The sequence below is a fragment of the Nansenia antarctica genome (assembly GCF_963989245.1).
Source record: "Nansenia antarctica genome assembly, chromosome: 5".
NCBI lineage: Eukaryota > Metazoa > Chordata > Actinopteri > Argentiniformes > Microstomatidae > Nansenia > Nansenia antarctica.
In genome coordinates this window covers 56,116,885-56,141,182 of record NC_137690.1, presented here as the reverse complement: position 1 = coordinate 56,141,182, position 24,298 = coordinate 56,116,885, and the positions used below count along the sequence as shown (strand labels likewise).

The 24,298-nt window shown below is 42.3% G+C and overlaps 1 protein-coding gene across 1 annotated transcript in view; it reads right to left on the bottom strand.

Moving 5' to 3' along the window:
* khdrbs3 (KH domain containing, RNA binding, signal transduction associated 3) overlaps positions 1 to 24,298 on the bottom strand; it is a gene marked incomplete at both ends in the record, with an annotated part of 72,272 nt that overhangs the window by 27,288 nt on the left and 20,686 nt on the right. The window contains 2 exons of the mRNA XM_080530526.1: positions 4,834 to 4,950; positions 13,293 to 13,411. Coding sequence (XP_080386652.1) covers positions 4,834 to 4,950; positions 13,293 to 13,411 — 236 coding nt within the window. The remainder of the gene's footprint in view (positions 1 to 4,833; positions 4,951 to 13,292; positions 13,412 to 24,298) is intronic.

Below are 24,298 nucleotides of genomic sequence, written 5' to 3'. Positions count from 1 at the left end.
TAACCTTCTTTTAAGATTGCTCGTGGTATGTTAATGATATGGTAATTCCCCCCATAAATCTATGCTTTACGAGGAGAGGGCTCCTCTGTGTATAACATCACTGCTGATGGAGCTGCTGGGCTCACACGGTGTGTTGCTAGTGTGTGAATGTGTGTGCGTGTGCGTGTCTGTGCATGTGTGTGTGTGTGTGTGTGTGTGTGTGTGTGTGTGTGTGTCTGTGTCTGTGTGTGTGCGCACCCTCTCACAAGGAGCTACATAGACCCTTTTGCAGTACTGATAAGAGGCATCAATAATATACTGTTGTCCTATAGGGGCTAAGCAGCCCATGGCAGGAGATTAAAGCTGTCTGTTCTTCATATCTATTGGCTGAATCTTCCTCCTGTTTACATTTATCAAAGAAAATCAGTTTATCAAAAGCTATTCACTTCCTGGAAACAGAGAAGCACAAAGGCAAATGAGGAAATCCACAGGAAAAAAATATGTCCAGCTCAGAGCATACATGCACATGTACACAAAAGAGCTTTTAGTTATTGCAAGTGTCATCCTATTAGGTAATCTGAATAATAGCATAAAAACAATCACCACTGCAAGTAATTATTACAGTGAGGTATTCCGGACATAAATAAAGCCACAAAAGACAAAGAAACGAGAGTCAAAACTATACATCATTGAATCAATATAAGCAACATTTTTAAGCTCTACTAGCCTTTATTTCCCTTTCTGAACAAAAAAAGTGTACGCCTTCATTAACTTAAAGTGGAATTTGATCCTGTTATCCAGTAGATTTGTTGTTTTCATGCAGTTTTAAAATGATCACTGAGTCAGAATATCTGGCTTTGAATGCCCTGATCAATCCTGATGTTCCAAATTGCCAATTTGAGTAAATTCCTACCACTTCTAAAAGACCCTCCCATTCGAGGTCCTTCTGTTCAATAGCGCAAGACCCAGCTCTCTGAGAACCACTGGCATAATAGAGCAGGATCAGAGTGCAATAATGTGTGGATTGACCAGAAATACACTTGAAAAAAGATTTTGGGTAAACCTTTAATTCAGACCACTGATAGGGCTTTCACACTGGCAAAGAACCGTTCCAGTTCACGAACCAAGTCTGGAACCGGCCGGCGCGTTCAGACCGAAACTCAATTGATTCAGAGACTGAAAAGTTGGTTTGCAGCGGTAACCAGAAAATAGTGGTTCTCAAGTGGGACGTAGAATAGTCACGTCGTCAGTGGGTGTGTCATATTCTAGGCTGCAAAGACCAGAAAGAAGGAAGGAGAAAATTGTTATCTAATCTAAATCTAATCATTAGTGATCAAAACAATTATCAAAAGTTTCATCATTCTCTCTATCTTCCTCACATGCTCAGTAAACACATACAGGCGCGCGCACATGCGCACATTTCGTAAGCCATTTCTATTCCAGCAATGGAGCAGCTGGTTAGTAAGCGAACGCGTGTAGAACAGGCGCGGATCTATGGGTGGGCCTGGGTGGGCCTAGGCCCACCCAGATTGACAGCTGGCCCACCCAGTCAGATTCATAAAAAAACATATTTTTTCATAATAAAATATTTTTAAAGTTTAATTTTCACTAACTAACTGTAATGTGAATAGTTTTGTCTTGGAAATGATTAAAAGTATGTATTAATACTAATAATATTCAACTTCCTCTCTTACGTTTACATTGCTTCCTCTTTTACGTTGACTCTGATTGTTCAGTTGACCTTGACCAGTTGTTCAGTGTGCGCGCTACGATGGCTAAACAGCTAACATTGCCCCGCTTTCTTAAAAAGCCACGTCTGGAAGTCAGTGAAAATAATGAAAGTTTGGACCAGGCCTTGTCTAGAAATCTTATTTATTCACAATAACAGATGATGACGCCACACGCTGACGTGCGGAGAGTCCGAGACAGCGCTGTAATAGTTCGGTGAAGTATATTTTTTATGAGACTTTCCAAGATTAAAACGAAGAGGGAAACATTTGTGTGGAACAACATTGTGTATGCCTTCACTGGATATAATAATATAATACAATAGAAGCACACAACTTTACACAACAATATATGTGTATACACCAGTTTACGTAAATCCCCTAATAAGCAGCGTTAGGTTTTGTAATAAAATGATGGATCACCACAACTGGTCCGAGCCAGGTACATGTATGATTCAACTTGAGCTTTCGGTTTGCACTGGACTGTCAACACCCACAGTTAAAAGCTTGCAAATGATAATACAGGCATTTCTTATTACAATTTCTATACTTGGTCCTCCATAGTTGATGGTTATTGGTTAATTCGTTGACTATTGCGGGCACTTGAATGCCTTGCGTGTGTGTATTATAATAACTTGTTTGGCTGTCCGTTGCATTCTCTGGGTAGACAGGTACTTTATTTATTTTCCGTTCGTTTCATGGTCTGCATAGTGATCTCCTCCAGTCCCTGCGAATATTTTGCGTGCGTGCGTGTGTGTGCATGCGTGTTGGTCGTACCCAAATGTTTCGAGCACCCACGAGCAGAAACATAAATCGGCGCCTATGATCGCGAGCCCGGTTGTGTTCCATCTGTTGTGTATTTATCTTATTGGTTATGAATCAAAGAACAGTTATTGAGTTTTAAGACGATTTAATTAAAGTACAAAAACAGGGTATACATATACCAACAGTGGAGCCTTGTGTCTGTCCTCCGCTGGGCTGGGCTGGTAAAGAGGCCCCCCCTTGGGTCTCACCCCTATTCATCAACAATATGCAAATACAGTCACAGGCCACAGCCTATCACCCTATCTAGATGGTCATGAGGGCCGTCCCCTGTGATGTCACCATGGCCCCAAGTCCGAGGGCTGGTCAGGTTACAAGAGCCATTGCACAACACTCAGGGGGCTATTTGCACAACATTGCACAACACTCCCCTTCAGCATATATATGGGCCCCTATCATACTATCTATGCATGTGTGTGTTTAAGTAGAAAATATACGACACATCCATCTGGCTGCTCATACATAGGTCTAAAACGTGCGGTGATGAGTTTCACTCAGGCCCACCCAGATTTTTCCAGGCCTACCCATCAGCCACTTTCTGTATCCGCCACTGGTGTAGAAAGTGTATTTTGTTTTGTTTCGTAGAAAATAGTCTTTATTTCAGATACTGTAGTGGAAAATATTATCCTCATTTCCAGTGAAGTAGCTGCCATCTAGTTGTGAAATCTTTGTTTATCCCGCCCCTTCATCACCCATTGTTGATGACGCGGATGGTTCTGGTTACACTGGTATGAACTTGGTATGAAGACAGCACCAAGGTTCGGAGGTTCCCGAACTCAAACGCGAATCGGAACGGTTCTTTGCCGGTGTGAAAGCCCTATGAGAGGTGGTTAAAATAAATGGTTAAAATGTAAAATGTAAAATGTCAACCTGATTATGTCATTTCCTCTAACTCAATCTTATGCCTTACGCATGTACATAATATGTATGTCCATTATCTCTCTTGCATCAAATGAATTCCAGCAACTAATACATTAATTTAAGACAATTTAGGTATTTCTGGACAACAGTTCAGTGATTTAAATCAGTGCATGAGTCACAGAAACCGAGACAAAGAACATTACATTGTTTTGTCTGTCACAGGGATTAAGGGGGAATAGAACTCCCAGAGAAGAAAATGGATGAGTTAATTATGGCACAAACTATGGAGCTGAGCACTCTGAATGCCTTTAGATCATACTGCTGTGACAGCTCCAGGACGTCGAGGGTGTCATCACCACGAGACACTGGGAAACAGAGAGGAAGGGAGGGAGCCTGATTCAATCTGATGTGGTTGATGTGGCTCCTGAATGAACACTGTATGACTAAAAGCATTGGTTCTTTACAAAAGGCTAGAATATTTTGCCATTGTCCTCCAATAATACCTGAACATCTTAACATCTACTTTGCTTCTTTACTCTTGCACCTGGGTTGGACTGTGAGGTAGTGTTGTACAGTAGGCCTATACCATTCTATTGCGCTAAGCTTTTAACCTCCCAGAATGCCTTAAGAACCCAAACCTGTATCACTGCATTAGTGGTGGTAGTAACATGGTAAATAACTGTAGTTCTGCTCTTTCTAAAGATGCCTCCAGGCATATGAGGACCTTTATCTTCTACAGTATTTCAGGTCCTAGCTCTCACAAAAAAAACCATCTCTCTCTCTTTTCCACAGCAGAGCAGCTTCCTGACCTCTGCAGGGTATTTTAGGCATTGAGAGATACAATGAGAAAGGGTAGAGCTCCACATGCTGTAATTTATTCATGTTAGAAAACTTGGAGCAAAAGACCAAGGAATAGTTTTTCAGGGAGTATCATTTTTCTAATCAATTTAAAGTAAAACTACTGTAGCATGCCTCTTTTTGAGAGATATGTCACTCAGAGATTCTCTAGTGAGTTTGTGGAGGCCTGGGAGTCTGCTTACTGTATGTCAAGACATCTCTATGACAGGTCTTTTCACCAGGTGTTCAAGAGTTGTCTGCCATCAAAGGGTATTGATCACAGCGATCAAACAGAATGTGCTGTATAATACCGAGAATCATTGACACCACAAATCAACCATGACAAACTGATGAAGAAGGAGATGATCGCAGACAAGCCCAGCCACAATACATCTTCTGTTATTGATACCTTTCCACTCAGGGTTTCTGCCTCAATTTACCTCACAACACAAATTGCGATAGAGATCGAGACAGAGCGATAGAGAGAAACATTAAAAGAAAGGAAGAGATGGGGAGACAGTGAGAGAGAGAAAGAGAAAGAAAAGATAGGGATAAGGAGTGCGATAGAAACAGAGAGGGAGAGCAAGAGATGGGGCTTGGGTGTTACCTTTTCTTTGTCTCGCATGGATCCTTTTCCAAGAATTGACATCTTTGTGAGAGTGTCCTCCTGTAGCCTCTTTAACGAGTTCCCACGTGGCCCAAGGAGTTTACCGACAAAGTTAAACTAGAAAGAGAACAAGCAAGGCACAATGAGTATCTGTGCTTTGGAGATAAATATAACAGACAGTTAATCACATTTGGCTCAAACAGAGTACTTTGATTAAAACTAAACAAGAATTGTTAGCATTTTTCTATGCATGTGAAGATATCTCTACCAAGCTTTCTGTTTGTCATCACTAACACACAAAATATATAACCATAAAAAGAATATTATAATAATAATAATAATATGTATATTGATTCAAACCCCGAACAAGGCAGCTTGCTACTGAAACATTAATTAATTTTATTTCAGATTCTTACGATTTTAAGGAAAGAAGCATGACGTTTTGTATAACCAAGACTAGCAACCTGAACGAAGCACCCCGTAACCGTAACCACTCAAAACGAATGCCTAATACTGCCTTGTCGCCACGTAAGTTGTTTCTAATGCAGTGCCTTGTGGACATTTAAAGATTTCAAATGATTAATGAAATCATGTTGGAAATGAAGATACTTTGAAGATGCTTTGAAGATGCTTTGTTCAACACCTCAATACAGTACTTTTTTGGGGGGTATTTTAGGGATACCATTGTGAAAATAATGCTCTAATTAGCATACGTGGTATTTTCATTTGGCTAATGACTGACTGTAGTAGTCAGTATCCCTTATCAGGGTCATGCAAGTTCAAAACTGGGAGAGAGAGAGCAAGAGGACAGTTGGAGATGGCAACAGAATGAGAAAGAGGCTGCTCTTGCTTGCTCACAGGCTCTCTCCCTTTAACAGTGAGTTATACAGCTGTCTCCCCCAACTCTCTGGGTCATTAATTAGCGAAGAAGAAAAAAAACACTTCCATTTTTGTTCTACACCTCACCTATGTCTCCTGCCTTTTGTTCCCTCGCAGGGTGCTTATTAGTAGCCTCCTGCCAATTCCTGTGCTAGAGGGATCAGTCAGTAACAGAGAACCATGCTTAAGAATGATTCCCTCAAATGCTGCAACCAGGTGACTGTGGTTGCCATGGTCAGTGCACTCTGGTACATTTGGGACACATTGTAGTCTTTGTTATCAGTTTTGTTGTCTGCTACCCACGTCTAACTTGAAAATAACAGATGTAGACTTAGTACGGTAAGTGCTTAGTAAATCTGGCCCCAAGGACCTTATTAAAAACAGTATCAGGGTTTTTAGTTAGACAAAACATCACTCGACTTATGCTGTGAGACCATGCCTTTCATTAATAACATCAACAAAACAGCCTTATCTGTCTAAACAAAATAATAATAATAATAATAATAATTTTAAAATCCACAGTTATCAATTCAAACACACTCTGTCTCACTGTACCCCAAACAGCATTGGTGCTGATTGAATAGGTCCCCTACTGCTTGTGTGTTACATCCTAGTTATTTACAGAGAGATCATTGATATTTGCCTTAGATCAGATCTGTTTAATGCTTCTAAATGGCAGAGATAAAGCTTAATCTGGACATTAAACACAGCCATGTTGATATGTTTGCTAATGTAAAGCTCCTAAACCACATCTCACGGTATAGGCATTTACCTAATGGCTGTATAGACGTCATTGAGTGAGAATAATTGCATTTTTGAATGGATTTTGTTTGGATGTTCTGTGACTTTCTGTGTTTGTACACTGATATGCTTACATCACCAAGTCCTATCTAACTGCCCAAGTTTGATCGATGCTTGTGACAGTTTACAGTGCTTATGGCTTTTGCTATTCATAAGATGTTTTCCCTAACCAAACCAATAATCTAAACTGCTCCAGCACTGGTATGTTTGTCTCTTAATCATGGGCTGTCTCATGAAACTTTGCTGTGATGTTGGTTTTGTAGTTATGAAGCACACTATTAAAACACAAACCTCACACAGCCCTAGTTTAAGGGTGATAGATGAGCATGAGGGAGAGTGGTCATCATAACAACCACTAGAACTAAAACTATAGCATTTTCCAATGACACCATCTTGAAGTTGTCACATGAGAAGGAGAGAAATGGGGTTCGCGGATGATTAAAAAGTTGTCCGACACAAGTAGTGAAAGGATCTATGATTGATCACACTTAACTGTGGAGGATGGGGATGCACATCTAATATCTTTTCATCATTTCCTGAATGCATTACTGTGAGCCTGGCAAGAGGTGTGTTCAGAGAAAGCCAGCGCGCCACTATTCTGCTGAGGACAGCAGGACGGAGTCGGCAGTAGAGGGATAAATAATTATCACAGCCACAGAGGAAAGACGTTGTTCAAACTTGAAATAAGCCAGTGGGACTCCTTACACCTCTGAGCAGGCTTGTGATGACTTTTGCCAAAAGATACTTTGTGAGAGGGCATGTGGAAACATTTATCGAAGTAAAGAAATTGAAAATAAATCATATTCCACCCCTGGCCAGATTTTTTTTTATTATTATTATTCCACCTGCTCCCTGGACTCCATGCCAACTGCACTAGTCAAGGCCTGCCTACCCACCCTCTGCCCCCTTATGGTAGATATCATCAACACCTCACTGCAATCCGGTACAGTTCCCTCCAGCTTCAAAACTGCATCAGTAACTCCCATTCTCAAAAACCCCGGACTGGATCCCATTGATCTTAACAACCACCGGCCGATCTCCAACCTTACGTTTCTCAGCAAAATCCTGGAAAGAGCAGTGGCCGACCAACTCCACCAGCACATGTCCAACCATGAGCTCTTTGAGATACTTTTGTCCGGCCTCAGAAAACGTCACAGCACAGAGACCGCCCTCATCAAGGTCACCAATGATCTCCTCATTGCTGCCGACGCCCACCATATCAGCCTACCCATCCTCCTTGACCTTTCAGCAGCCTTCGACACCATCTCCCACTCAACCCTCCTCAACCGCCTATCTGACCATCTAGGCCTCACCGGTCCTTTCCTGGTTTCAATCATATTTCACCAACCGGAAGCAGTGTGTCACCATCAATGGTTCCAGCTCCCCCCCGGTCCCAGTCATCCATGGTGTTCCTCAGGGCTCTGTACTTGGTCCACTCCTCTTCACTATTTATATGCTCCCACTCGGTCAGATCATCCGCCGCCATGGACTCAACTTTTACTGTTACGCTGATGATACTCAACTGTTTCTCAACACCTCACCATCCACACTGCTCCCCCCCAGTCACTCATCAACTGCCTTAAAGAAATAAAAAACTGGATAAACAGAGCTCAAGGTTGTGGCACCCCCGGCACTGCTCGAGAAGGTTGGAGATCTCGTCCTCCAGGTGGATGGCTGCTCCATCTCCCCATCCCCTGAAGTCCGCAACCTGGGTGTCATTCTGGATTCCACTCTCTCATTCCAATCACATATCAAATCCATCACTAAATCCTTCCACCTCAAGAACATCTCCAGACGCCAGAGATAAATTTAAGTTATTATTATTAGTATTATTATTATCACACTAAATGGTGCCCAGGGAATGAGTTTTTGTGATCTAAATCAATCAGTGATCAGAGGGAGGTGCTGATCAGAGGGAGGTGCTGAAACCAAGGTCTCTGAGTTTGATAACCAGCTTAGGGGATGATGGTGTTGAAAGCTGAGCTGAAATCAGTGAACAGCCTCCTAGTGTAGGTGTTGCTTGTGTCGAGGTGGGTCAGGGTGGAGTGAAGCACCGTGGAGATGACGTCCTCCGTTGACCTGTTCTTGAGGTAGGCGTACTGCTGGGGGGCTAGTTCGGGGAAAACTGAGCTTTTATGTGGACCAGGAGCGACTTCTCGAAGACCTTCATGGAGCCGGACATGACACGCCACAGGACGGAAGTCCGTTAGATTCGCTGCAGCAGAGTTCTTTAGCACCAACACAATGGTTGTTGCCTTGAAGCACTTGGGGACAACTCTCTGGGCCAGTGACAGTGCATTTTGGGGTTTAGGGGCTTTGACTCCCAAGCATAGAGAGTGATTACATTGTGTAAACATCCTAAGTGCTCACGAATGTAACGGCTGTCATCATTATTACAACCCAGTATACAAATAAGTCTGTCTTGAAACCCCTCTACAGTGTTATCTGCGTTTGCCACGCATGTCAGTAAAACTTGGTAATATGTATGTAAAAAAGAAAAAACTTGTTAAGGTTTCCAGATGAATCCCGAACGTTAATGTGTTAACATTGACAACTCTAATAACTACACATAATGATGATGATGATGATCACACAGTCCTTGCTTTTAAACAAGTCCTAAAACTTAAGTTTGTTTACAACCCATGTATCACCACATTTTTTGAGAAATACCAGAAGGAAAAAATTATAATTTGATAGCGAAATTATAATTTTAAGGATGCTTTCCGGCTGGCATTTCTTTGCACATATTCCAAACATAATTCATAATTTCAGCAATCAAAGAAGAAATGTTCCCTCTTATTTCCCCCAGCCATTGTATAGTCCAGCCCCCTTCCTTAAACATACTATTAACGTCAGTTGTAGTGAATCGAAAAGTGGGACAGATGACACAAATAAGTAAGTTCATAAAATGGCTACAAAGAAACATTAAGTCGATACAGAAAATAGACTGTTTAATGCAGATTGGACTGATACATTTTTCTTCATTCTAACTAGACATTGCTAAGCCAACTTGCTTAATCACTTTGCAAACGGTAGCGATTAGCAAAGTTGCTAACATCAAACGCCATTTTGAAGCAAAACACTGTCAATGAAATATTCTCACCAGAATCAGATACCAGAAAGCAGAAAATAACTAGTTTAAACTCTGCTTATGATGAAAACAATATGATGAGAACCTCACAACAGGACACAAGAACCAGAGAAAACCTTTTTATGACCTCTGCTTTTATATCATCCTAAAAACCACAGTATCTAAATTAGAAGCTGTTGATAAGGAGACCACCAACCATAATTCATCTTATTGAATCTAAACTGATGACATGACAGTTTTGACACCTCAAGACATCCCACAGAGCTCACAGCCATTTTCCTTTTGTGGGCTGGTAAACTAAACCCCAAGAAGATTGGGGAAGAATTTAAATTGTCACACGTACTGTATGCAAAAACATTCATCACATGTTCAAGGGACAGAGGCTTAAAAGCAGCCAAGTTTACAGTCCCTCCATAGCATCCAACAGTGCAGTGGTTGCACTAGTTATGAGACTAAGTTTTGTGTGGTCGTCCCTCCCAACACCCCCAGCCTCCACCCGCTTGGTATACTGTATGTAGCCTACCTATGGGGGGGGTTGATAAATCATGGGTTTCCTGCCATATTGTCTATGTGCACAGTATCTTGTGGTCGTTTTACTCCAGGCAGAGAGCTATACAGAGCGGAGCCATCCAATTACCCCAATGTATTATCATAATAATGTAAATGTATTATAATTTTCATGCAATATATGGTTGAGTGTTTTACAAGACATGTGGACCAGTTTTAGGTCCTAAATTCTATGTCTGAAGTATAATTTAACTGTCCTAGAAAAACACACATCTGGAAACTGCACCACGTTGTCCTTCCCTGCTTCGGACTGATATTAAAAGCCATGCTTTAAGAAGATAGATTTCGGACCCTTTGAACATGAGCCTAAATGGATGTTTGGAAAATGGCTGCGACTTCAATGGCAAAAGCCAAAAGGTGATGTTTGTGGTTCAAGAGAAAACCCATTCGAGTCACAACGATCACTCTCGCCATTGCTACCTGTCAGATAGAACAAATTGAATTTGTCTTCCTTCAGTGGCTTGTTGAAGCTCTAAACAGCGTATTAGCGGCTCCACTTATCAAACCTGTCAAAGCAAATCTGTTTAGCTACAATCCTATGAGGAAAAGATACTGGCCTTCTGATGACATTACATGCGTATGTGTCATTGTTTTACACAGTGGAAACATTTTGCTCTCACATTCAGTATATTGGGTTCAGAGAATGTTAATCATTTTGGTATATCCCCAAATCAAGGCACCACCACTAGCATCCACTGCCACCGAGTGCAATACTTATGCTTTTTCTATTATTTGTATTACTTCCACTATTGTATTGCTCAATTTGTCCTTTGTCCTATTTGTCTCTTACAACTATTGTCGCTTGTCTTACTGTATTTGAACACAGCAAAGACCTAGGTTCTGGGCCCTGGACAGTCTGGACGGATTGATGGCAGCTGCTGGATTGAAAAAATCAGGTGTAGTGCTGAGGCACAAATGTGTACATTTCAAGCCTGCAAACTGTGACACTTTAAATGAATGTGCAATAACACTATGTGCAATATGACAACCCTAGTCGTTTTATCTGTACAGTATAGTATAGTGGATAGTGTACATAGCCTTTATTTATGTAAACCAGCTCCTTTCCCTTCTTGTTTTTTTAGTTTTTTTTCTTTCCTAGTACCAGGGGAGCCACCCCTCCCAAATGTCGTTGTTTGGTACCTGTACTATAGCAATGACAATAAAGACCATTCATTCATTCATTCATTCATTCATTCATTCATTCATTTGTCCCATTTGTCTCTTATCACTTTATTTCTTTGTCGCTGCAATGTTGAGAAACTGAAGCCTAAGAATTTTACTCTCTTATCCTTATATAATGGGATGTAACAATAAACTTGAAACTTGAAACTACCATGATCTACTACAGTATCTTGCATGGCCAGTCAGTAACATCACCAATGGAGCCAAAGGCCATCGCCATTGATAAGGAGCGACATAAATCCAGATACAACGACAGCCAATCTAAAAGAAAAAAACTGTTTTCTTCCCCCCCTCAAAGACGTATTATTATTATTATTATTATTATCATTATCATTATGATGATTATTATTATATAATATATTATTATATATTTATTTAAAATAAATATTGTGATTTTTCTTTTATGTCCTCCAAAGAGGGGGCGTGGTAGTGGGCCAAAAAAACTTTCTTTGACAGTTCAATAACATTACATATTAAATTAATATTGTGATTAAGCCAAAAATGAAATACATGAAATATTCTGAGAGCACAAAGAAAGGTTTTCATGTCACTTTTGCAGCTTCCTGCCCTCATAAGATGACCCTCTATTGACAGTCCCTCCCCGGAGGACTGAGGTGAAAACTTGAGTGATGTCACCATTTGAGAGGGGCTCTCACTTTTACACTAACCTCCCCGCCGTGCTCCCAGTGGGGTATCCTTGTCATGCACCGAGCATGTGGCTCCATTAAACGCTGCTGGTTCTGAGGGGCTCTGTCTCAGTGGGGCTGAAGTGCTCTCATCACATAGCAACAACATTATCACTCAAACAGCGTGAGGCTTCTCATCCTCACATGGAGGTCATCGTGAACCTGCATCTGTCTGTGTGCTGAAATGCTCTCATGGCAACAGCATTATCACTCAAACAGCGTGAGGCTTTTCATCCTCACATGGAGGTCATCGTGAACCTCTGTGTGCACACTGGTCCCATGTTGTTGTTGTTGTAGAGTACTTGTGTCACTGGTAAGCTTAGTGTTTCTCTGTCTAGAGACACTCTGTTCCCGCTGAGAGCATATACTGAAAAATGTATGCACTCACTGCAATGTAAGTTGCTTTGGATAAAACCGTCAGCTAAATGGCTTATATATGTGAGGGCAGCTGGTTAAACCGGGAACGAAGTCGGCAACCGTTTTCTAGACCAGACTTTTATTCAGAAGTTTCTACGTTGTTGAGAATCAATGACACACTCGCTAGTCAAGCCAAAATATTGCAATGCAATGGATTCAGTGAGTATTCCCATTACTACCTAGTTAGTGTAGAGTAGTGGGGATTACTCACCGAATCCATTGCATTGCAATATTTTGCTTGACTAGCGAGTGTGTTATTGATTCTCAACAATGTTAACATTTATTTAAACATTTCAGAATAAAAGTCTGAACAATTTTATTGGTTGGTTCTTCCTAGACTACACAGAAAATAGCATGTTAAAACAAAAGAGCATCAGTGTACAGACATTTTCCTTTAATCATAAGCATATTCGGAATGATAATTACTTGAATACACACATGGACATGTGTGCGTCACTGACCAGCAACAATATTCCCTGGCAGATCAGTTGGGATGGGGGTGGAGACTAATGTTGGACATAAAATGAAATGTGGATGTTTGCAGAACAAAATGTCTTCTGAAAGTGGCCTAGTTCTGTCAGCTCCCGGTGTACTCATATTTTTCTTAACTTTTACTAAGTTATGCATGTTACCTTTCATTATGAAAGAATAGACACACTAACACTGTCAAATGCCTTCTGTCTGAAATTCAAAATCAAAAAGAATAAGAAAAAACATCACAGGCTAATTGAATTCAAACCAGTTAGACAATGGTTGGAATTCAATTAGCCTGTGATGTTTTTTCAATAATTGTCTAACTATGATCTGAAAAAGCTCTGCCCTGTATCTCCACTTACTTTGGGAAATTGTTTGACAGGTATTAACACTTTCTGTCCCAGTTTCATGTTCTTGTTGATGACAACGTCAATGAATTTTTCGTCTTCTTTATCTTCATCTTTTTGAATTTTTTCGATTTCTAAATAGGAAGAAAAAAAAAGGACAAACAGTCAATGGCGAGAAACAGTCAGACAAACACTCCAAATGTGATCAAAGGATCAAAGATGCTTGTCCCTCTATCACAATTTGATCTGAACTGAAATAAAAGCCTTTATGTTCACCAGTTGTCGCTCATTCTCACACCTTTTTTTGTCTGCTCAGTCAACTGTGAAATAGGCTCTTTTGGCAATGCTGTAATTTAATTGGATATGGTTATACTCATATCGTGGCCATTCATCTTACCCATCGGAAGACACTTTCTGGTAGTGATATTTGATAGAAGATCCCAATTTACTTTTTTCTAGACCCTTGAATAGCGTCCATACGCATTATGAAAAAAGAAATGCTAATGAGGACACTTGTGTGTTCAGAGCTGTGTATCTCGAGGGTACAGAAAATGTTGGCCGTCATGGTAATTCCTGTTAAAAAGGTGGTCTTTGATGTATTTGTAGATTTAACCTTGAAGGTTTAATAAGATGGATAACATCTGTGTTTCAGTGCCAATAAAATGATGGTAATGGAAGAGGGAGGGGGGACAGGTGGGTGGGTGGGGGGTGGGGGGGGGGGGGGGGGACATAAGAGGACATAACACAAGCCTTCAGGCTTGTACTGGTCAAGAGCAAAGGCGGTGAAAATGTCTGTCTGACATGCACTCATTCTTTACACTTGTCTACTGAATGCATGTTTGAAAAAGCATGCTAAAAAACGTCAGCGTATTTGGATTACTGGATGAATGCCACCCGCCAGCATTACAGGAAGGGCATACAATTAAAATATTGGAAAGGCTCAACATTGAGTCTTTGAGACATGCGATCCTAACAAATGCAGGGCATACAGTAACACATGCAGGCTATAGAGCTGTATTCTGCCAGAGTAGGTAGCAACCCAAGCTGTCTCTAGATTAACTTTCTCAATGAAGCATATCATTATCATTATTACATCTTGAATTCTTAGTTCTTCAATTACATAGACTCAGACTTACAGTAGTGGACACTGTTGGCAGAGCAATCTTAAAAAATAAATAAGGTAATTGTCCAAGCTCCTTAAAGCTATGCAGCATTAGATTCCAGGAATGTCATGAAAAGCTTTCACATTTCTCTTTACTCGGATAACAGATGTATTTGTAAGCCGGGGATATCTTTAAAGCTTCATCTTATCCCAAGAGGGCGCAGACTTCTCACTTTCTGAGAAAAGCCCAGATTAATATTAATGCATGCCCTAATAACATGCAGAGAGAGTCTTCTTCCCTCAATTCCTTGGTCGTCCTCAAGGCACTATTCAGTGTTTTATGGTTCATTTAATGCCTCAGTGTTAGTTCCAACAGCTCCATGCCAGGGAAAACACACAGGTTCTTGTTGGAATCTTTTAGAGATCTCAGTAAACCTTTCCATGTATTTGTAAACCGGGGATATCTTCATCTTATCCCAAGAGGGCACAGACTCCTCATCTGTTCTGTGCACATCTACTTAGTGGTCCTCTATCCAAACAAACAACTATGGTACAGTATATGTTTCAATTTTCACAACGGCGATATTCACAATATGTTATATTTACACTAGTAAAAACATTGTCTAATAAAACAAACCACTCAACTACATTTTCGAATGACTATGTAACAACATGTTAACACAATGTTGTTACACCAGTAATTCTAATGTTACTACACAGGTATAGGGGCCATTTAATGTAAAAAGTAAAAGTGTTACCCAACATTTAGACAAAAATCTACAAAGATCAGAGTTTGAGCAAGAAGAGTGGCCTCCTCTGAAGCAGAGTTGACTCAAGTGGAGGATGGATTTCTGTGGGCCCTTGTGGAGCTCTTGATCCGATAAAATATCTTGTTTGAGGTTGGTGATCTTTTTTTATAGCTCTGTCTTGCCCACAACACTGTCCCACATTAAAATTGTATTTACAGCCTTTAAAATGCATGCGTTTGAGTGACGGCAACATTCAGCAGTGGGCCATCCCAGCTGTCTGCTTCTCTATTAGAAATGGAATCACTTAAGAGCAGCCCAGTGATTTAGGCCCGTCCATTAAAAATTCATAAGCTGGGTAGATTTGAGGGATTATGCATGACTTCCACTTGCACATAAGCCGAGTGTTGAAGTTGCGTTAGAGGGATGAGGCAATCAGGTCATTAAAGGCCGGATCTGGAGCTGCTGAAACTCCAGTGGCCGCTCCATTGCTTGTGTTGTGGAGGAGAACAAGCAGGTCTGAATCAAAACACGAGAGCTGTCTAACTGCGCAAAATCCCACCCACTCAAAGAACATTGGAGAACTGAAAACAACTGAGGCTTTCAAACCACACCCCCAAAGCATATTTTGTCTTTGGTAGCGATGTTACTGTTTGTGCAGCATTTTTCTTCCCTCCAACTTTAAGTTGGTGCTGTGTGTGTGTTTTATTTTCACTCCCCCCTTGCCTCTGAGAGACTTCTCCAGCAGAAATAAATACGCTTTCCTTTCAGTTACAATATTAGCCTTCTAAGTAAGATGTAAGATGTAAGATAAATGATGGTGATTGTTGGCAACTATACATCTTTTCTCTTGGCTTAGCGCCCTTACTTCCCATAACATCAGGATGATATCAGCGGCCAAAGACTAGCTACAGCAGCAACCTCTCATTGGTACTGTACTATTTGCAACTTGACAATGTCTCTTTCAGACACACACACACACACATGCACACGCACACACACACGCACACACACATGCACGCACACACACACACACGCACACACACATGCACGCACACATACACACACACACACACACACACATGCACGCACACATACCCACACAATAACTTTAGTCTCTTACACACACACAATTTGCCTTGCAGCAACAAAACACCAGCCTACATAATAATAGTTAGCCAGCTTACTGCTGTGTTGACCAGTTTACTACAGTACAATAGCTACGTAATAAGAATCTAATAACATGTTTTAATAAATGAAGCTAACTGAAGACTACAGACCTCCACCCTTCCAAGTAGTGATGGACAATGCAATGCCAACATCCCTCATGATGATGGATTTCCAACTAATCTAATCTAATCTAATCTAATCTAATCTAATCTTTCCACCAATAACATCCAGGTTCTGGCTAGGTTTTAGTTTTTGGAAAACGTGTACGTTCTTTGAGTGAGCCAAATTGTGTGCAACGTCAAAGACACACCTTGCCCAAAAGGCCAGCCCTCATGTTTTCATTCAACCCTTTTTCCCCTTCCTCAGCACAAGTGGTGGGGTAGCCCCTGGAGTTTCAGCAACTCCGGATCCGGCCTTTAAGTCTTCCAATCTCATGTTGATCTTCCATGCGGCTGGACAAGATGGACTGATGACTGGTAATGTAGCGTGAACAAAACCTCTCCACACACATAGTTAAAGGAGAATAAGTCATATTTTATAACACCATATCTAGATTAAATTATGCATAACTATTCATAAAACTATGCATAAAAGTCATTTTATATTGTACTTTTGTATGCTAGTGTTTTAATCTATCTTTCGAACTTTGTAATGAACAGGCAATACCTTACCTGTTTTGTCACATCTTGATTCAGCAATACTTTTCAGTCACAGGAAAGTCACAGGAAAGGACAGTGGCTACCAACTGTCACTTTAATATGTCACAAACCCACTGCTATATTCCTTTCAAATAACCACCTGCTTGTGAGTGTCTATAGATTTCCATGACAACTGAAAGACTTTGATGAAAAAAATGTTACAGTGTGTTGGGTTTCAGTTGCTACCTTGAGGCGACGTTAACACAAGGGAGGAAACAAACCTTTCTCTCAACATTTCAGAAGACATACTCTAAGGGCCAATGTGCGAAAATAAACCTGATATAAAAAGAGAGTTGTAGAAGAGTTGTTGCATCCACTTTCCTCAAAATAAATGTGATATTTTTCTTTTTTCCTTCAGAGTGGAGACAATGAGTCACTAATGTTCAACTACAGTATGCTTTGGCTTTTAAGCGCAATTACAGGCCAAATGAATGCTAGAATAGGAAAATCATATCATTATTCTCTTACTTTCACCAGCGACATAGAGCTACAGCTACATCATCGCCCACGGCGAGGTGCAGATGGACCCCACCAAGGTCACAGCAGTCAAACAGTGGCCCGCTCGTACCACTTTAAAGCAACATTTTTATTTGAGGTTTATTTGTCACTACAGCCACATCGCTGCCCCCCTCACTGCTCACACCTCTACCACCACTCCCTGGTGGACTGAAGAACCTATGAGTGCCTTCAGGGACCTCAATGAGCTCTTCAGCTCCGCTCCAGTCCTGATCCAGCCTGACCCTGACCTGCAGTTTGTACTGGTGGTGGATGCCTCAGATACAGGGGTTGGAGCGGTTCTCTCCCAGAGGTCAGCAGTTGACGGCAAGCTGCACCCCTACGCCTTTTTCTCTCGTTGGCTCTCCCCTGCAGAGAGAAATTACGACGTAGGCAACCGGGAGCGGTGAAGCTGGCCTTGGAGGAGTGGAGCCATTGGCTGGAGGGAGCAGTCGTGCCTTTCATTGTGTGGACTGACCATAAGAACCTCTCCTACAATCAGTCTGCCAAGCGACTGAATTCCTGGCAAGCCAGGCGGGCTCTGTTCTTTGGTTGTTTCAACTTTACTCTAACTTACCGGCCTGGGTCCCACAACGTCAAGCCCGACACGCTGTCCCGTCAGTTCGCAGTGGATGATGCCAGTTCTGAGTCCATTCTGTCACCTACATGCTACGTTGCTTCCGTTATTTAGGAGATTGAGTCCCTCGTTCACCAAGCTCAACAAGACCGGGACAATCCAGGCAACGGTCCGGAGAACCTGACACCCTGGTGTCAACCGTACCCTCACCTTCCTTCAGCAGCACTTCTGGTGGCCTACCAACGGAGGAGATACTCAGGAGTTTGTCACAGCATGCTCCATCTGCGCCCAGAACAAGACCCCACACCTGCCTCCCTCTGGTCTCCTTCAACCTCTACCAGTTCCCTGTTGTCCCTGGTCGCATGTTTCTATGGATTTTGTAAAGGTTTTGCCACCGCCCGAGGGGAACACTACCATTTTGACAGTGGTGGACCTCCCATTTTATCCCTCTGCCTAAACTGCCTTCGGCAAAGGAGACAGCCCAACTGATGGTGCTACATGTGTTCCAGATCCATGGACTTCCCACGGACATTGTGTCAGACCACAGTCATCAGTTCACTTCACAGTTCTGGAAGGCCTTCAGTGTTCTCATTGGTTCCATCCTCAGTCTGTCATCTGGTTTGCACCCCCAGTCCAATGGACAGTCTGAGCATGCCAACCAGGATCTGGAGACCATCCTATGATGCTTGTATTCATCCAACCACACCACTTGGAGTCAACAGTTGCCCTTGGTGGATTATGCCCACAACACTCTGCCCAGTTCCTCTACTGGTCTCTCACCCTTTCAGTGTGCTCTCAGGTACCAGTCCCTTCTCTTTCCCGACCAGGAGAGGGAGGTTAGGGTACCTTCGGCCCAACAGTTCATCCGCCATTGCCACCAAACCTTGAATAAAGCACGCTCCACCCTGCTCTGCTCTGTAGCCAGGCACAAATGTCAGGCTGATCATCATCGGATTCCTGCCCCCCGCTATCATGTTGGACAGAGGGTTTGGCTTTCCACCCGTGATCTACCCCTCAGGGTTGAGTCCTGCAAGCTGGCTCCCAGATACATCAGTCCGTTTCGGATCAGCAGGGTTATCACCCGCTCTGCTGTTTGCCTCTGGTTACCCCGCTCCATGCAGATCAAGCCTGTCACCACCAGTTTGCTGGCCCCTCCCACTCCCGTTCCTCCCCAACCCAGGATTATTGATAACCACCCGGCCTACACTGTCCGGCAGCTCCTGGACATGCGCCGTCAGAGTCGTGGTCTCCAATACCTGGTGGATTGGGAGGGGTACGGTCCTGAGGAACATTGTTGAGTACCTCACCGCCAGATCCTGGACCCCTTGCTCATTACCACCTTCCACAGGGAGCACCCGGACCATCCTAAATGTGCGCCAGTTGACGCTCATAGAGGGGGGGTACTGTCACGCCCTCTACCTCTATGTAGCCAGCAGTGCCTTTCTCTCTCTCTTTCTCTCTCTCTTTCTCTCTCTCGCTCTCTCTCTAATTGGCAGGAGTGGAGTCAGGTGTGCAGGAGTCAGGTGTCCGGCTGTTCCTCATTACCACATCGTTAGCCCACCATAAATACTTGGTCCAGCCTTCACCACTCTGCCAGATCGTAGCTTCTGTTACACATACCCCAGCCTGATTCCTGCCGCCTACTCCAGCCTCCTGTCTACTTGCCTGCCCCACTAGTCCTGTCTAACTGCCTGTCTGCCCTACTAGCCCTGTCCACCTGCCTGTCTGCCCTACATTCCTGCCTGCCCTACCAACCCTGTCCACCTGCCTGCCTGCCCTATACCCCTGCCTGCCTCGCCTCCCTACTGACCTACCTGCCTGCCCTCACTACCTGCCTGCCCCGCCCTGCCTACCTGTCCTGCCTGCTGCCTCTCCTTACCTGCCTGCTTCACTATAGAAGCTCTGCCCCTACTCCCTGGTCCTAATAAATTCACCCAGCTTGGGTTTAACTCTTCTTTTGCCTCCTGTCTGTGTCTTGGGTTCACTAGTCTGGTTGTCACAACAGTATGTCTTTGTTCAATACAAAGACACTATCAAGACATATTGTAGGGGGCTAGACTGTGACACGATGGATGTCAGGCCCAGGCATGTTTCATGTGAGCTGCCAGTGTGACCGACCCCACATTTAGTGTGAATCATGGTGTCAGCCTGTGACCCTCGAAAGAGAAAAGCTAACGCTCACAGCCCTTCGCACCCAGCCGTCCTGAAATCTCAATTTCACTCTGGCTTCTCCATCGCCTTGACAAGGTCAGACTGGCGGCAGGAATTCGTCTCGCCCCCTAATCTGGAGATTACATTCTCCGTGCCCGGGCTCTGCCTCTCTCTGTCCTTCCCTCTCGCTCCCTCTCCCTGCAGCCCTTCCAGCCCTGCTCTCTGCAGCGGGGTAACGAGCCAAGGTCTGCTTACAGCGAGGAGATAATGTCCGGGATTAAGACTGAGAGCCTCTCAAGTGGGGCCTCTTTCATTTCAGCATCCGGGCCATAAGCATCATGGATACACCCAGATAGCAATGGGCTCAGTTCCCTGCTCACCTGGGTCTTCCACTGACTTCCACCCGCTATTCATTGGGTGGGTGGGGGGTGGATAGGGATGGTGTTATGTTGACCCACTCTCCCTCAGTTACTTCGGCATAGGACATAGTGTATTAAGTCATCCATAGTGAACACACCATAACCCTACAGTGAAAAGAATACTGATTATTTTCCATTATTATGTGAACTTTGTGCAAGAGTAATGGTTTGATGAAGTGTTCAACATTTCAGAATCTCATTGATTTGGCATCAATAATAGATGAAGACACCCCCTGTCATAGCAACATTACAGAAGAAGAACATTACATTTGTGTTTATAATTTTTTTGTTTTGTTTTATATAACAGTCTGAGGAGACAGAGTTGTTGAAGTTCCAAAGTGAGTCAAAGACATGAGTGGAACTGCATGGGTGTGTGAGTTATCATATCTCATCCATAACCAAACTGAATGTTGAGATCCCCCATCTCTTTCTCCTCAGGTGACACTGATGTCAAATATCAATAATAATAAGTATACTCCAGGTAGTGTACACAAATGCTTTCTTGCAACTTAACAGCATAATCACAACTCCTCACAAGTCTTCTACATTTTCAGCTAATATTACCCTCAATAAAGCTTTAGCATTATGTACATTTCTTAGAGTATTCTGTATTTGAAAGGTTTCCAAGAAACTGTGAAAATCTTGCTATTTCCATTCTGAATCCCCCCGGAGGCAAAGGTGCCAGATTCTTTAAAGAAATCAAATAACAATTGAATTGTGTCTGGATTAAGTCGGAACTTATTCCTGTCATGGAAATTGCCCTTCGCAAAGCCTCGCCTGATTAAGCAACATCATTTAAAAGGACACTCAGTCTCTCTCTCTCTCTCTCTCTCTCTCTCTCTCTCTCTCTCTCTCTCTCTCTCTCTCTCTCTCTCTCTCTCTCTCTCTCACTCTCTCTCTCTCACTCTCTCTCTCTCTCTCACCCTCTCTCTTTGCCTGCCAGGCCAACATCATCCTAATTGCTGTACACATGGAATTACATGTGACCCAACCAGTGTGTGAGACATTTTTTACATTTACATTTATTACATCACATTTTTGGCATTTAGCAGACACCTTTATGCAAAGCAAAATGACAAGAAATACATTTGTCTAAGTAAGTGAATCATCCATCAGTCATCATAAGAAAAATAAATCTATGCTAGGACCAGGGGCCATTGTTAGTCATAATGCTTTTTTTTTTAAATTATTTGGGTTAGGGTTAGGGTTAGGGTTAGGGTTAACCCTAACCCTAAATACATTATTAAAATGTATTTACAGAAGAGAAACTGTACATGGGGGTAGTGGGGATGAAGAGGTCTTTAGGAGGGACAGTTAAGAAGTTAAGTAGCCTGAAGAGATGGGTCTTCAATCTACGGTGGACGATAGGTAGTGACTCAGAATCAGAGTTCTTTTTCTTGCCAAGTGATATTCACACATACAGGAAATTGACTTGGTGTGTGTGGTTGGTGCATAGGAGATAAAGATAAAAAAACAACAATATAATAAATCTGCAGTCCTGAGAGCAGTGGAAAGCTTGTTTCTATCACAAACATTGTAATTTTTTAAGTTTAAGAAGCACCTCCTGTGATTTATAGTTATGCAGACTCAAAAGAATATCATGTGAGTTGGTATTCATTCAAAGCGATCAGACAAAAATAATGAAGACCAAAAGAAAATGAAGAGACTCAAGCTGGGAACGTATTTCCCTAGATATTCCTCTTAAAGAGCGTTTTGTTTGAATATTCAACAAACCATAACACAATAAATGTTGTTTACAAAAATACCTGACCTTTTTTAATTGAATTCACAGGAAATGTGTAATTTATGTGTAATCTCCAACAGTACGTGTAATATCAAGGGAGCCAGTCCAAACAGTGGCGAAGCATAACAATGCCGTTTTAAACACATCAGTATCACCATAACATTGTACACTTAGTGCTTCTGACACTACAGTGAGACTGCGCTCAAGTCTGTTCCTCATGTTATATAGGTTAATAGGATTCTATATGCATAATTCTAAATGTTATCTTGATAAAATATTCTGTTTTTCTCACAAAACACTAGATTAGCAAACAAAATAACAATAACAAAATAACAAAAGCTCCTCATAAAACCAAAGCACACCCTTGCACTGAAATTGCTGCATACATTTGAGGTTTAGTCTGGAACCTCACAGGTATAAGGGTGTATAGAGGGAAGGCCGTCCATGGAGTTGGATTCTATGACAATACTGTAGGAGGAGTAGTAGGAGGATGGAATGGCCCTCAGCTCCAGTGAGATGTGGCTGAGTCCTTCCCCAACCCCCACACCTCTCCTGTCTCCTTGATGTCTCCATCAGCCTCCTCTGTTCCCTGAGCAGCACTACAGTACCTACACTTTGAAGGTGTCTGATTAAAAATGCAGTTTACGGGATTGTGGAATGGTGAGATGCAAGCGGATGTATGCCATCCTGTGTAAAAGACCCAATGCCTTTTTCTTGTCAGATTGCATCTAAGATGAATTGCTATCTTTGTGTGGCCAGCTTTAATAACAACACAGCCTGCAGTGTTTCCTATTCAACACTACAGACTCTGAAGGCCATCCAAGGAAGAATAAAGCAAACACCACTACATCTGTGGATTTTGAATTAATGGGAGAAGAAAAAAACAAAAACATATTTTTCATTGTTGTTAACTTATAGGGATGTGACCACTCATGACGAATTATCCCATCATGTGCATCTTATTTACTACAATTCATTGTTCCAACCACAGCGACCCACCTCCACGCTAAGCTGTTCCTGTGAATACTTATAGAAAGACCACAGAAAGACTATTTGAACTCTTAATATATAATTAACATAAGATGATGTTTATCGGTTCAACATCTCTTTGCCTAATGAAGTTTCCCATAAAACTGTCATTAGGCTCTGAAAAGGGGGGGGGGGGGGGGGCGGGGTGCGGGCGGTTGAAAATGAAAACTGTGCAGCTTAATGTACATCATTATCTGGAACTCATCTCAGGTTGCATTATCACAATGCACTGAATCATCATAACTCATAATGACCAGAGCGCCTTCATTTTTCATTTCAATTAATGCTTGGATTTCAATTAAAACTGCAGACGAGGGGAGTGCTTGAGAGAATGGAAATGCTTTTAAAGAGATATCACCTGACCATACAGACGGACGTTGCATGTCTATGTAAACAAAGCAAAGCACAACATAGCTTTTATATGGCTCTGTGTTTTCCATGTAGTTGATAGATAATTCATTTCAGCTAATAGCCTGGAACTCCACCATGCATGTCCTTTGAAGGCCAAAGGCTTTGGTTGTTATCCACGGCTCCTGAGCCAAATTCATTGAATTACACAGAGTGCCTTTTCATGTCAGCAAGCATCAAACAGTCCCAGAACAAACGGAATCAATATCATAATTGAAATGAGGCACTTTGTGTCCTACTGCAATGATACACTGTGTATGCTCAGATATAGAGCCCATGTTTTGCATCAATAGCAGGGGTCGTAGGGATCACACACTTGATCAGGTTTACACATTTATCAGGATTTACTTGTTTTTATCACATCGGAACAATTATCTGACAGCTCTGTATAAAATATAATAATAAATTCCATGGAGAGCATGGTCATGATTGAAGGCCACCATACTGCATTCATAATGCATTCAACATTGGATTGTTGGCAA